The sequence below is a fragment of the Podarcis raffonei genome, chromosome 9, assembly GCF_027172205.1.
Source record: "Podarcis raffonei isolate rPodRaf1 chromosome 9, rPodRaf1.pri, whole genome shotgun sequence".
NCBI classification, from domain to species: Eukaryota; Metazoa; Chordata; class Lepidosauria; order Squamata; family Lacertidae; genus Podarcis; species Podarcis raffonei.
Window position 1 is genome coordinate 71,041,585 of NC_070610.1, and position 15,527 is coordinate 71,057,111.

General features: G+C 42.0%; 1 protein-coding gene and 1 long non-coding RNA gene across 2 annotated transcripts in view; both read left to right on the plus strand.

Moving 5' to 3' along the window:
* The first annotated feature begins 87 nt into the window (after nt 1-87).
* LOC128421510 (uncharacterized) lies at nt 88-6,537 on the plus strand. Its single transcript, XR_008332330.1, has 2 exons — nt 88-1,522; nt 4,976-6,537. It is a non-coding gene; the product is annotated as an uncharacterized LOC128421510 (long non-coding RNA).
* A 3,195-nt stretch (nt 6,538-9,732) lies between these two features.
* Nucleotides 9,733-15,527, plus strand: part of MOB1B (MOB kinase activator 1B) — a 35,617-nt gene continuing 29,822 nt past the window's right edge. Inside the window, exon 1 of the mRNA XM_053404404.1 lies at nt 9,733-10,028. Coding sequence (XP_053260379.1) covers nt 10,015-10,028 — 14 coding nt within the window. The 5' untranslated portion in view covers nt 9,733-10,014. The remainder of the gene's footprint in view (nt 10,029-15,527) is intronic.

The following is a 15,527-nucleotide window of genomic DNA, read 5'->3' on the forward strand; positions in this document are numbered from 1 at the left end:
ATTGGCTCCCAGTACGTTTCCCAGCACAATTCAAAGTCTTGGTGCTGACCTTTAAAGCCCTCAGTCCTGTATACCTGAAGGAGCGTCTCCACCCCCATCGTTCTGCCCGGACACTGAGGTCCAGCACCGAGGGCCTTCTGGTGGTTCCCTTGCTGCGAGAAGCCAAGTTACAGGGAACCAGACAGAGGGCCTTCTTGGTGGTGGCACCTGACCTGTGGAACGCCTTCCCACCAGATGTCAAAGAGAAAAATAACTACCAGACTTTTAGAAGACATCTGAAGGCAGACCTGTTTAGGGAAGCTTTTAATGTTTATAGGTTATTGTATTTTAGTGTTTTGTTGGAAGCCGCCCAGAGTGGCTGGGGAAACCCAGCCAGATGGGCGGGGTATAAATAATAAATTATTATTATTATTAGGGGCCAAGGTCCCTTCGTGATCCCCCCTCAATAAAATATTTGAGGGGGCTGGGCCCCCACCCCAGAGTTGATGAGCATTGCCATTCAAAGGGTGTGTGTATCTTGTGATGGATTAGGTGGTGCGGGGCTTACCTGCCCCCCCCCAATATTTTACTCAAGTTGGCACCTCTGTTTGGAAAGGACCTCAAGGGTCATTTAGCCAAAAAAAAAAAACCCCAAGATAATGCAGGTTTGTTTGTAGGGTGCTTAAGGGCCTTTGCTTGACTGATGCTGGATTAGAAGGTTCATTTCTGTTTGAGGACGCCTCCGATTTGGGTAGTCGTTCGAAAAGTTTAAACTGCCAACAAGAAGATCAGTACTTCCGCTAAAGCGAAAATCAAATGACAACCTTGGATATACAATTCCAAAAACATGAAATGAGCTATACAGTGGTACCTCGGGTTAAGTACTTAATTTGTTCAAGAGGTCTGTTCTTAACCTGAAACTGTTCTTAACCTGAAGCACCACATTAGCTAATTGGGCCTCCTGCTGCCGCTGCGCCGCCAGAGCACAATTTCTGTTCTCATGCTGAAGCAAAGTTCTTAACCTGAGGTACTATTTCCTGAAGCGTATGTAACCTGAAGCATATGTAACCCGAGGTACCACTGTATATTAATGCTGGTGGTCAACAAAAGAGGTTTAAAGACTCTCTCAAGGCAAATCTAAAAAAATGTAGTATAAACACAGAGAACTGGGAAACACTGGCCTGCGAATGCTGCAGTTGGAGAACAGCCTTTACCAAAGGTGTCATGGGCTTTGAAGACACTCGAACTCAGGACACAAGGGAGAAACGTGCTAAGAGGAAGGCACGCTTGGCAAATCCACACTGTGATCCACTCCTGCCTGGAAACCAATGTCCCCACTGTGGAACGACATGTTGGTCCAGAATTGGACTCCACAGTCACTTATGGACTTACTATTAAAACCGTGTTTATGGAAGACAATCTTACTCAGCTATGAGTGATCGCCAAAGAAAATGATTCTCTTAACAAGTCATCTCCCCCCCCCCCCATCTCAAAATAGACCTTAAAAGAGTACATACCAAATCTGTAATTGCACATTTTTACAGTTTTTTTAAAAAAGATATTTATTAGAATTTTACAAAATGAAAAAAGAAAAATACAAAGTAAAAATAGATAAAAAACAATTCCATCTTTCCATCACTTTCTTTCATTTGCTTATTTCCCGGACCTCCTCACACCTCCCTTTTTGTATTCCAGTTCAATTTGTTAGTTCAGCAAATCCTTCCCCTCTTTGTTTATCCTAATCTTTAATCTTAAAATAATGTAGCATTAATTTTTTGTCTATTAATAGTCCTTTTTTTTCATACTCCTTATAGCATTATAGCTAAAAACCACATAACTTTTCATCCAACATCATTCTAACATTCATTAATTTTACAATATTTCTGTAGGTAGTCTTTAAATTTCTTCCAATCTTCTTCCACCGACTCTTCTCCCTGGTCTCGGATTCTGCCGGTCATTTCTGCCAATTCCATGTAGTCCATCACCTTCATCTGCCATTCTTCCAGGGTGGGTAGATCTTGTGTCTTCCAATACTTTGCAATAAGTATTCTTGCTGCTGTCGTGGCATACATAAAGAAAGTTCTATCCTTCTTTGGCACCAATTGGCCGACAATGCCCAGGAGAAAGGCCTCTGGTTTCTTCAGAAAGGTATATTTAAATACCTTTTTCATTTCATTATATATCATCTCCCAGAAAGCCTTAATCCTTGGGCACGTCCACCAAAGGTGAAAGAATGTACCTTCAGTTTCTTTACATTTCCAACATTTGTTATTGGGCAAATGATAGATTTTTGCAAGCTTGACTGGTGTCATGTACCACCTGTATATCATTTTCATAATATTCTCTCTTAAGGCATTACATACCGTAAACTTCATACCTGTGGTCCATAACTGTTCCCAGTCAGCAAACATAATATTGTGTCCAACATCTTGTGCCCATTTAATCATAGCAGATTTCACCGTTTAATCCTGAGTATTCCATTTCAACAGCAAGTTATACATCCTTGACAAAGTCTTAGTTTTGGGATCTAACAGTTCTGTTTCCAATTTTGATTTTTCCACCTGGAATCCAATTTTTTTGTCCAGATTGTATGCCTCCATTATTTGATAATAATGAAGCCAATCTCGCACTTTATTTTTTAGTTTTTCATAACTCTGCAATTTTAGTTTGTCTCCCACTTGTTCCAAAATTTCCCAATATTTCGGCCATTTGGCCTCCATATTGAGTTTTTTCTGAGCCTTCGCTTCCATCGGTGACAACCACCTTGGGGTTTTGTTTTCAAGCAAATCCTTATATCTTATCCAGACATTAAACAGTGCTTTCCTGACAATATGATTTTTAAAAGCTTTATGTGCTTTGACCTTATCATACCACAGATATGCATGCCAACCAAATACATTATTAAAACCTTCCAGATCCAAAATGTCTGTGTTTTCAAGGAGTAGCCATTCTTTCAACCAGCAGAAAGCTGCTGATTCATAATAAAGTTTAAGGTCTGGCAGGGCAAATCCACCTCTTTCCTTTGTATCCGTTAATATTTTAAATTTTATTCTGGGCTTCTTGCCCTGCCAGACAAATCTAGAAATATCTCTCTGCCACTTCTTGAAACAATCCATTTTGTCCAAAATTTGTAATGTTTGAAACAAAAATAACATTCTTGGCAATACATTCATCTTTATCGCAGCAATACGGCCTAGCAGTGAAAGCTTCAAGTTTGACCAAATTTCTAAGTCTTTTTTCACTTCCGCCCAACATTTTTCATAATTGTCTTTAAGTTCCCATTTTTGGCTGTCATGTTAATCCCCAGGTATTTCACTTTCTTAACCACTGTTAAACCTGTCACATTCTGAAACCTCTCTCTTTCGATCACTGTTAAGTTTTTCCCTAGAACCTTTGTTTTTAGTTTATTCAATTTGAATGCTGCAACCTGACCAAAGTCTTGAATCAGTTCCAAAACTCTTTTGGTACTAGATTCTGGCTCCTGTAATGTCAGTACAAAATCATCTGCAAATGCTCTCAATTTATACTGCTTAGCTCTGACTTGTATACCTTTAACCAACTGGTCTCTTCTGATCATATTCAGCAAAACCTCCAGGACTGATATAAAAAGCAATGGAGAGATTGGCAACCTTGTCGTGTTCCTTTTTCTATCTTAAATTCCTCCGTAACCTCATTATTAACAATTAGCTTAGCCTTTTGTTCATAGTAAATTGCACCTATACCATTTCCAAATCCTTCTCCCACCCCCATCCCCTGTAGGTTCTTCTTCATAAAACTCCAAGAAATGTTGTCAAAGGCTTTCTCCGTGTCCACAAATATTAAAACTGCCTTAGTATTAATATTCACTTCTAACTTTTTCAAAATGTTAATTATATTCCTCAAATTATCAGACAAATGTTTGATAATTTGTCTGCTTGGTCTTTATGAATCTCTTCCATCAACACTTTTTTAAATCTCTTGGCCAAAATATCTGCAAAAATTTTGTAATCCACATTGAGTAATGATATGGGGCGGTAGTTCTTAAGCTGGGTTTTTTCAGTTTATGTTTTCGGTATAAGTGTAATGTACGCTTCTTTCCACGATTCTGGTGCCTTTTTCCCTTCCAGTATTTCATTACAGACTTCCTTTAAAGGTTGTACTAACCATTCTTTTAAAGTTCTGTAATATCTTGAAGTCAATCCATCTGATGCCTTATGAGGAACGGCTAAGGGAGCTGGGCATGTTTAGCCTGGAGAAGAGGAGGTTAAGGGGTGATATGATAGCCATGTTCAAATATATAAAAGGATGTCACATAGAGGAGGGAGAAAGGTTGTTTTCTGCTGCTCCAGAGAAGCGGACACGGAGCAATGGATCCAAACTACAAGAAAGAAGATTCCACCTAAACATTAGGAAGAACTTCCTGACAGTAAGAGCTGTTCGACAGTGGAATTTGCTGCCAAGGAGTGTGATGGAGTCTCCTTCTTTGGAGGTCTTTAAGCAAAGGCTTGACAACCATATGTCAGGAGTGCTCTGATGGTGTTTCCTGCTTGGCAGGGGGTTGGACTCGATGGCCCTTGTGGTCTCTTCCAACTCTATGATTCTATGGTCCTGGAGATTTGCCCAATTGCATGTTCTGAATGGCATCTTCTATTTCCTGTTCAGATATTTTACAGTTCAACATTAATTTACTTTCTTGAGAAATTTTTTGTAATCCATTTATCTTCAAAAATCGATCTATGTCAACTTCTTTCTGTGGCCCTTGTGTGTATAATTGTTTGAAGTACCTCTGGAAACATTTTTTAATCTCGGCTGGGTTCTGTATGTTCCTTCCTTCCACTTCTAAATTTGTAATAGTATTTAATTTTTGTCTTTTTTTCATTTGCCAAGCTAACAATTTCCCACATTTGTTAGCTGATTCAAATGTCTTTTGTCTCATTTGTTTAATTTTCCATTCTATTTCCTGATTCATCATTTTCATATATTGTACTTGATATAACTTTATTTTTCTCTTTTACAGTTTTTATGCTACCATGTGTGACTGTCTAATAATCAACTTTTTGTTGGTTCACAAAGCCTGAAAAAGACATATCACAGCCAAAGGGTTTTGTGAATGTTCAGCTGTATGACCATTCCAGAGTAATTCGTTGTGCCCATTTGGTAGAGTGGATAACCTCAAATGACAGATCTGATTTGGCGTGTCTTAACAGTTTGTGGTTATGTAACACTGCAGTAGACTACCACAGCTTCCCATACTAGAGTAAGCATCTCAACTGACCCATAACCCTTTTCAGTATGACAATAACCATACGGTAGAAACAGAATATAATTCAGGTTATATAATTATCTCACATGGCAGTTACTGAGCCAAAATAGTACTGCTGGCTTGCTGCAGTAACAATTGGAATTTAATATATATTGAAATGCAATATATTTTGAAGAGAATAATAGGTCTGAATTTTTAGGGTATGTTTTATTATGCTTCACTGTGGTTCTCTGCATTTATTGTATTTATCTAATTTTACATTCCAGTCCTAAGCACACTTATTTGGAGGTCAGGCTTATTGATGTCAGTGGAACAGTTTTAAGAAAATGTGCTTATGTTTGCAGTAAAGGGGCATACCCACACAAACAAAAATCAGTGTTTCCATAGAACTCGTCAAGTGGAATGCCAGATCTCAGGGCATTTCACTTCTTCAAGGCTTGGTTAGGTATCTGATCTCTGCTTTGATATACATTATTCACATGTGTAATAAAGGCAACATGTCTTAATCAGGTTCAAGATAGTGATGTGAAAATTAATTTGCTTCATAGTTTGTTCCCAGGTGGGAAAGTTTTATCTGAAATAAAGAGGCAAATGCTGGAAATTAAACCAAAGGCCCGATAAAAATGGAGATCCTTAATACTACTGCAGTAGAACCAATTATTAACAGGCAAAGAACAGTGGCTTCACGGTACAAAGGTACAGGTTTTTCTGCTACCAGGGAGGTTCCTTAACTTTAATTTCATGTTAATATCTAAAACAATCAGCTACTGCTACTTTACAAAAAGACACACCAAAGAACATTTCTTGGATTAATTCAAAAACATCTGATAATCTAGTTCAGAAAATAGAGTATTTAAAACAATTTTATTTACAAAAGATATGTCTGTCTAGCATTTGAATTTCCTGATATTTCTCAAGGTAAAGAAATAACCAGTGGCTTCCCCATTGATTGATTCTTTTTTTAAAAAAAATATTTATTTATTATTATTAATGCACAATGAAAAAAGCCATACATCAAAACTGAACAAAAAACAAGTACAAATAATAAGTAACCCCCCCAAAAAAACACAGCATTATAACCAAAAGAAAAAAGGTCTTTTGACTACAGACTTGACCTCTCTTCTACTCCTTAATTCAATTACATATAACTTATTGCTGGTAAAAAGTATTATCATGGTTTAACTGATTCTTGGTTTTTCTTTTATCTAACTTCATTCTTGATACTACTACTGAAATTAGTCAAATGCTGCAACAGAGTTTAAACTTCTGTAATTATTTTTCAAATATATTTTAAAGACTTACCATTTTGAAAGAAATACCTGTTTTGGTTTAGTCTTTATTGTTTCAGACAAGTTATCCAACTCCGCATATTCAGTCAATTTTTGGATCCAGCCTTGCATAGATGGAAGTTTGTCAGATTTCCAATTTGGAAACCCCATTGATTGATTCATTCTCCTGTCAATTTAACATACAGTAATCATTCCTGCCAATAAGATTCAAAATAATCCATTTGACTAGTCTACATTTATAAGTGAAATAATCAAAATACATTTGGCTTTCCTGGCCAAAGATGGGAGACATAGGCATTTTTTTTGACATAATAAAATTTAGCTGCTTTGATGTGTTGACTGAAGATGGTGTGTACATACATTCAAGGAGCGATATGGGTCTGTTCAGTCACCAGAGGTACTACCCACCACACCCCTTCAGGCACTAGACAGGATATATTTAGCATACAAAAAGTCAGTACAACAGATGCCAAACACAGACACACACAGCCCCACCTCTACATCAGTCAATATTTTTCTATATACAGTATTTAAACAGAGTGCTGCAGAGCTATGAATACCCAGCTGAGGGTAAGGCACTGAATACACTGGGATTTACTTCCGAAATTGGGGCTATAAAGCGAAATGTAAGTATTATAAATACAGTAAAAAAGGTGAGAGCCTGACCATGTTGCTTAGTTGGCAGACAGAACATGCAAATGTGCTGCCACTGTGTGTGTAGCAGTTTCAGTGGACCTCTTCACCTCTCCTAGATCCCCAGCTATGGGAATGGGTCCATGACAAAAGGTAGAGAAAGCAAAGGAGAATCTATATCATGGGTAGGTAAACTAAGGCCCGGGGGCCGGATGCAGCCCAATTGCCTTCTCAATCCGGCCCGCGGACGGTCCGGGAATCAGCGTGTTTTTACATGAGTAGAATGTGCTTTTATCCATCTCTGGGTTATTTGTGGGGCATAGGAATTCGTTCATATTTTTTTCCAAAATATAGCTGAGGGACAGTGGACTGACCCCTGCTGAAAAAGTTTGCTGGCCGCTGATCTATATAAAAGAAACCATCCATCCACACTGCAGGTTCCCTTCAGCTACTCTCAGGAGTAAGGCCCTATTCATGAGCAAAGCAGGAAGCAGCAGAGGCTCGACAGCTGCATATGGACCAAAGGAACCAGAATGCAAGTAACCCAGCCATTGCACCCTTTTCACACACACATTCACACACTGCATACGGCAGTCAAGATGACACGAAGTGCAATAGGCTGACAAGTCTAGGTAAGGCCAGCTGTTTCTAAGTTGTGCTGGCTTCCTCCAAATGGTATCTTGAGCAGCAATATTAAATATGTTGCACCAACTCAGGCTTATCACAGGTTGGGCAGATGAAGTTTGGAAGAAGGGGCATGATGGTTGCATATATTGTGAAGATTGTTGTTGTTTAGTCGTGTCCAGCTCTTTGACCACCTGGACCAGAGCACGCCAGGCACTCCTGTCTTCCACTGCCTCCCGCAGTTTGGTCAAACTCATGCTAGTAACATCATGTTTGCTGATTGGGAAAAGTTGTGGACCACCGGGTTGAAGTTTACGGCGTGTAATGCCTTAAGAGAAAATATAATGAAAATGATTTATAGGTGGTACATAACCCCAGTCAAGCTTGCAAAGATCTACCACTTGCCTGATAATAAATGTTGGAAATGTAAAGAAAAGGAAGGTACATTCTTTCACCTCTGGTGGACGTGCCTGAAGATTAAGGCATTCTGGGAAATGATTTATAATGAACTGAAAAAGGTATTTAAATATACTTTCCCCAAGAAACCAGAGGCCTTTCTCTTGGGTATTGTTGGCCAGGGGGTGTTAAAGACAGATACAACTTTTTTTATGTATGCTACAACAGCAGCCAGAATACTCATTGCAAAGTACTGGAAGACACAGGATCTACCCACACTGGAAGAATGGCAGATGAAGGTGATGGACTACATGGGCTTGGCAGAAATGACAAGCAGAATCCGAAACCAGGGAAGAGAAGCGGCGGAAGAAGAATGGAAAAAGTTCAAGGACTATTTAAAGAAATACTACAAAATTAATGACAGTTAGAATGATGTTGGATTAAAATAAATGGTTACTATTAGTAATGGTTAAGACAAAGAGAATAAGGATGATTAACATAAATTTATAGTAAAATAAGGGAAGATTCGCTGAATAATTATAAGAATTTGGAATACAGAAACGGGAGGCAAGAGGAAGTCGAGGAAGAAAGGTTTAAGAAATTAGGATATGAAATGGTACCTGTTTTTTGTTCTGTTATTGTTTGTTGTTTGTTTATGTATGTTTTGTGTGTATTAATATAAAAATTGTTTAATAAAAATATTATAAAAAAACAAACAAACTCATGCTAGTAGCTTCGAGAACACTGTCCAACCATCTCATCCTATGTCGTCCCCTTCTCCTTGTGCCCTCCATCTTTCCCAGCATCAGGGTCTTTTCCAGGGAGTCTTCTCTTCTCATGAGGTGGCCAAAGTATTGGAGCCTCAGCTTCAGGATCTGTCCTTCCAGGGAGCACTCAGGGCTGATTTCCTTCAGAATGGATGCGTTTGATCTTCTTGCAGTCCACGGGACTCTCAAGAGTTTCCTCCAGCACCATAATTCAAAAGCATCAATTATTCGGCGATCAGCCTACTTTATGGTCCAGCTCTCACTTCCATACATCACTACTGGGAAAACCATAGCTTTAACTATACGGACCTGGTATGGATTTACAGTAACTGTTGGGAGCCGCCCAGAGCACGGCAACCCAGTCAGATGGGTGAATAATAATAATAATAATAATAATAATAATAATAATAATAATGATGATGTGTGTGTTGGGTGTTGTAGCACCACATACACAGAGTTATTACTCCCTGTCAGAAACACAAGCTCCCGTTCCCCCCGCCAACATTCCCCCTCAGGCAGCCCAAAGCTGCAGGCCAGGAGGAGAGAGAAGCAACACCTGTTGAACGTCTGCCATGCCGCTAAGCAGAGCTGAGACCCCTGCATTGCAGGGGGTTGGGCTAGATGACCCTCGGGGGTCCCCTGGTCCAGCTCTACCATTTTGCAAGCCCCAAGCGGAAGGCCGGCTTGTGATTTTAGTCAGGAGGGGCGGCGGCTGAGGTGTGGTGGTGGTGGGGAAGCCATTTTCGCTCCTCAAAGAAACCCGCGGTGTGTGTCTGTGAGGGAGGAGGGCGTTATGGCCGGCCTCGGCCGGAGGAGGCGGGAGAGCGCCGCCGCCGCCGCCATCCCTCGCGCCCTCTGAGGCGAAGGCAGCGAGGAGGCGGGAAAGGGCGACGCCGAGGAGGAGGAAGAAGGAGGCGCCCGGCCGCCGCAGCCGCCGCCGCCGGCCTCGTCAGTCCCCGCCCCGCGGCGCTCGCGCTCCCTCTCGCCGCCCGACCGCCGTCCGCCCGTCCTTCCTCCCCTTCGTCCGCAGGGGCCGCCTGCCGCTGGGAGCCGAGCCGAGTCCCGCTCCTCTTCCTCCGCCGCCATGAGCTTCTTGTTGTAAGTGCGGGCCGTCGAGGGAGCCCCTTTCCCCGCCTCGCCGGCAGCAGGGCCCAAGCCGGGCTGCTTTCCTGGCGCCCGAGCCCCGCCGGGGGAGGAGGACGGAAGCCCTTTCCGCCTCGCCTCCGCGCAGCGCCCCATGGCTCTGCCCGGGGCCTTGGCTCTCCAACCGCCGCTTCCTCCACCACTGGGGTTATTTACTTCTGGGTTTTTCTTGCTCGCTTGCTTAAGCCTCTTTCCTCGCATCCTTTGTGTTCGTGTGTATGCCTTGCCACCCCCTCCATGGCTGGCCTCCTCCTGCTCCCCCCTCCTGAGGCTCCCCATTTTCTCCGGCTCTCCCCAATTCTGCCCTCGCCCCTTTGCTTTCCAGCACATTTGTTCCTTATGTGCTGGTGCTTCCTTTTTTTAAAAAAATCTCCACCCCCCCCACCGACCGCAGGGGAAAAAAAAGGGAAGTGCTTTTATTTGTATTTTCTGGTGTTAATGTTGCTGGTTCTCCTTAAATAGCTTCCCCCATATTGATCATCATCATCCCCTACTGCCTTCATCCAAAGATCCCAGGGCGGTTTGCAACAGAAACATATAAAATGAAAATACAAAATGCTTATTAAAAAGCAAGGGTGTTTTATTTTATTTTAAGGAGGTTATCTCTTTGCTTGATTGACCCTTTGGTTATAAAAAGGAGAGATTGGTGGGATGGGGGCTTTGGGAACCCCTTCTGTACCTCAGTTTTTTTGGGGGGGGTCCGCTTATGCTGAAATGGGAGGCTGATTTGTTGCACCTAAACTGCTTCCTATCCTAAAAGTTTCTGTTTCGTTCTTGGACCTTTGGGTGCCATTTGAGCTAAAATGGGGGTGTTAGCATTTTGGAGGATCTCACTGCTGTTGTCTGAATTGCCCCTGTAGCCAAGTGGAGGAGTTCTGTATTATAGAAAATAAGGTGATTCCTGTTAATTGTGGGGTGAGAATGATGGTGGGGGTGTTTGTAATATCAGGTGCCCCATATGCCTGCCTGTTCTTCCCTCCCCCACTGCCCCCTCTTGGACAGCAGCTTGGAGAGACTCCCTAGTGGTTTCTGTCTGTAACCATAAAATGAAATTGCATCCCCTAGTTTGTCTCCTCCCTTCCACCGCCCTCTCAGGGAATACAGGAGTCTGTAATTAATCGCCCCTTCTCCACACCGGCCTTTTCTGTGTTTGGAAAGGCAGCAGTTTTTCTCTTGAGTGGTTCTTGTGATTAAGATAATGGTTATACGGGGTACCCAACTTGTAGAGAAGGTGTTTTTTGGGGGTGTGTGTTGTTTTTTTGTTTTGCTGAGACTGACAGGGAACGCAGCTGGCTCTGTTACGTAGGGGGCTAGACATCTTGAACAATAACCCTGAGAGATCCCCTTCCTCCTTTTGTACTCTGGCCATTGATTGCAACTGTGTTGTGGTGGTCTAGTTTGCTCTTATTTTTTTCTCCAAGTATCTGCTAGAGTGAAAAGCAAACTTTTGGTTTGCTTAAAATCTTTTTTTAAAAATACGTATCTAAATTTAGAAGTAGATTGCATGGTACTTGATAGTCTTTTAAGTTCCTCTAGGGAACACAGGACACATATGTATAGTAGAAACTAAATTTAACTAATTTTGGCCTTCAAAAGTGCAGAAGAAGGGGCTTCTTTTGTGAAGGGTCTATTTGCTTTGAGGTTTTGAGGTTCAGCACAGAATTTGGAGAATGTACATCTTCCATTTCCCTAATACTAAACTTGAAGAAGCAATTTGAAGAAGTTTATTGAATTTTATGGGCAAAGGCTACTGTCTTATGCACAACAGTAAGCACCACGGAACATCCTGACTTTTAACATCTTGAGTAACCAACATAGGATGGCTTAAAGAAAACCACATGAAAACAACTACTTTGCTTGGTTCTTTAAGCCTTTCAGTATACCATGCAGTTAAAAGCTAGTACAAAGCTTTTGGACTTTTGAAGGATTGGCACATGTTCTGAAAAACTCAAAGCTAATTGTGTTACAACTTGTCTGGCATTATAGCAAGGACAGATTGATGCAGACACTTGCAACATGAAAACAGCTCTAGATATCAGTAGTTGTTAGCTAACTGGCACATACTAAATGTGTAGGGCCCGTTGTTCTGTTATTTGGTTTCCTAGTTCAAAAGTACAACCAAGTAATCTGCAGTCCTTGCTGGTTGGAGTGGAGGCAATCTAACTATGACGATCAACATAAACCGGTTAAGTGACTTACAAAAAAAACCACAGTGTACTCCTGGGAAAGGGAATGTTAGGGACTTAAACAAAATAATCACTTTGTTGTAGAAGACTTACTTTGTCATGTTCCTGTAAAATGTAGTTGTGCTTATACACGCTTCCACGAACCTCTGCAAATATATTATTGATTAATATTAGGATAGCCCAGTCCTGTGCATATGCTTTAGCCACAGTAAGTGTCAAAATGTTATGCCTTATAGAGACTCATTTCTCTTCTTACTCTTTAAAATATCTGGAATGGATTTGTGTCTATGCAAAAAAAAACCCCACAAAAAACCCCCACCTGAAGCAAACTTCCAGAGCTACATAGCTTTCTTTGTGTGCACGTGGGGCCATGTAGATAGTTTGGAAGGACTGTATCTTGAAAGGAAAACTAAAAACAAATTTATTTAAAACAAATAAAGTGTGTTTTCTTCAAAAAGGCAAAAAAAGAGGTGCTCTCATTTGGTCTCCTGGAGTAATGATCTGTTGTGGATTGATGCTTCTTTCTATATAATTAAGGTCCATAGTAATTTCTGATTCTGTAAACTCATGTTATCTTCATTCTGCTTGTGAAAGCCAAACTGACAGCTGCATTTTTAAGAGAACTCTTCCTGAAGTCTGAGACTGCCTAAAAATACTTGCTGTGCAGATATATATCAGTGAATTGTGCCCATCCATCCACCCTTGTAGAAGAAGAGGACAAGAAATCTTCCATTTTCTTGTCTTTGGTTTGGGGTTTTATATTCATACTTGCCTTGGTTAGCAAACACAGAAGAAAACATAAAATATTTGGAAATGAGGAGGAAAGCTGGTTTTCTGATCTGCCTGTTCCTTTCGAGCTTTCACAGTTCTAAGAAAATAGATGTTGGTTCCTGTTCTGTTTCCCTTTTTTGCATAAACGCAAGTGTTCAACGCAGATAGTGGCCCAAGTACATCATTTCTCTTCCTCATGGCAAGACATGGGTAGCATGTCTGTAGCAGGGTTAAAAACTTAGATATATAAGCTAAGCGCCAAATGGCTCCTTAAACCAGGGTTACAGTCACCAAAATGGAATGCCTAGTTGCCATTTTTGGGCCAGACAGCTCAAAAGTTGTATTTTTCAATACGACTTTTTGGTTCCTGAAATTCATTCTGATTGTGCAGATAAAATACATCAAATAGAATTCTTCAGGATGTGTTGTTAGTGTGTGAAAACAGTCAGGATCCAAGGATCCCCAGCCATGCACCTCTGGATGTTGGAGACTTCAGGTGCCACCCTGGGGCCCAGGCATCTTCACTTGGGCACAAGTGGCTGATAGCCAGGTGCAAAATGCGCCTGGCAAATTTTGAACACTGGTCTGTTGTGGGGCAGCCAGTACTGATGCTACGAGTTGCTGTGTTTGTGCTGTGGCTCTATGATAGGGCTGTGGACAGTAGTATTCAATTGGAAACTTGAAATGCACACTTTCATATAGGTCAATTTGGCAGTGTTACTTTAAGAACAAATTACTGCAGAGTTGCAGAAACCCTAGCCTGCAATTCCCAGGAAAATGTTAAAGATAGCTCTGGTAGGCGTACCATATGGCAATGTACCACTGCTTTTTAGAATTGCTTAAATTGCCTGCAAAAGAAACCCTTGTGAAGGAGAAGAAAACCCCACACACCTTGCTTAAGCTCACCATATTTCACTAGCTTCTTGTTTTTTGTTTTCGCATTGGGTATCTAATTTATTTGTTTATTAAATAATATATGTCCGACCCTTCCTCTCAAAGCACCCCAAGGCTGCAAACAAAAAGTTATAAAACATCTTAAAAACAATTCTGACCTAGATGCAGACAGGGAAAGATCTCAAAAGTCCTGTTGAAAGAGGGAAGGCCTTCAGTAGATGATGAAAAGACAACAGAGACAGCTCCTGTCTAATATTCAAGGGGAGAGAATCCCAAAAGAGTAGGTCAGTGCTACAACACTAAACTCAACATCAAAAAAACGAAGATCATGGCCACTGGTCCCATCACCTCCTGGCAAATAGAAGGGGAAGAAATGGAGGCAGTAAGAGATTTTACTTTCTTGGGCTCCATGATCACTGCAGATGGTGACAGCAGTCACGAAATTAAAAGACGCCTGCTTCTTGGGAGAAAAGCAATGACAAACCTAGGGTAAAGGTAAAGGTACCCCTGCCCATACGGGCCAGTCTTGCCAGACTCTAGGGTTGTGCGCCCATCTCACTCAAGAGGCCGGGGGCCAGCGCTGTCCGCAGACACTTCCGGGTCACGTGGCCAGCGTGACAAGCTGCATCTGGTGAGCCAGCGCAGCACACGGAACGCCGTTTACCTTCCCGCTAGTAAGCGGTCCCTATTTATCTACTTGCACCCGAGGGTGCTTTCGAACTGCTAGGTTGGCAGGCGCTGGGACCGAGCGACAGGAGCGCACCCCGCAGCGGGGATTCGAACCGCCGACCTTTCGATCGGCAAGTCCTAGGCGCTGAGGCTTTAACCCACAGCGCCACCCACGTCCCTAGACACAAACCTAGACAGCATCTTAAAAAGTAGAGACATCACCTTGCCAACAAAGGTCCATATAGTTAAAGCTATGGTTTTTCCAGTAGTGATGTATGGAAGTGAGAGCTGGACCAGAAAGAAGGCTGATCACCGAAGAATTGATGCTTTTGAATTATGGTGCTGGAGGAGACTCTTGAGAGTCCCATGGACTGCAAGAAGAACAAACCTATCCATTCTTAAGGAAATCAGCCCTGAGTGCTCACTGGAAGGACAGATCGTGAAGTTGAGGCTCCAATACTTTGGCCACCTCATGAGAAGAGAAGACTCCCTGGAAAAGACCCTGATGTTGGGAAAGATGGAGGGCACAAGGAGAAGGGGACGACAGAGGACGAGATGGTTGGATAGTGTTCATGAAGCTACCAGCATGAGTTTGACCAAACTGCGGGAGGCAGTGGAAGACAGGAGTGCCTGGCGTGCTCTGGTCCATGGGGTCACGAAGAGTTGGACACGACTAAACGACTAAACAACAACAACAAACAACAACAACACCACTAAGGCCTTGTTCCTGCACTATGCAGAACTGTACCGTCTGTTAAGATGGTTTCTGCAGGAGACCCTTACCTGCAGAGTTCAGTGATTGACTGGGAGTACAAGGGGCAAGGTAATCTTTCATGTATCTTGGTCCTAAGGTATATAGGGCTTAATAAACCCGAATCAGCACCTTGAACTTAGCCCGGAAGCTAATTGGTAGCCTATCTTCCAAGAGCAAGAT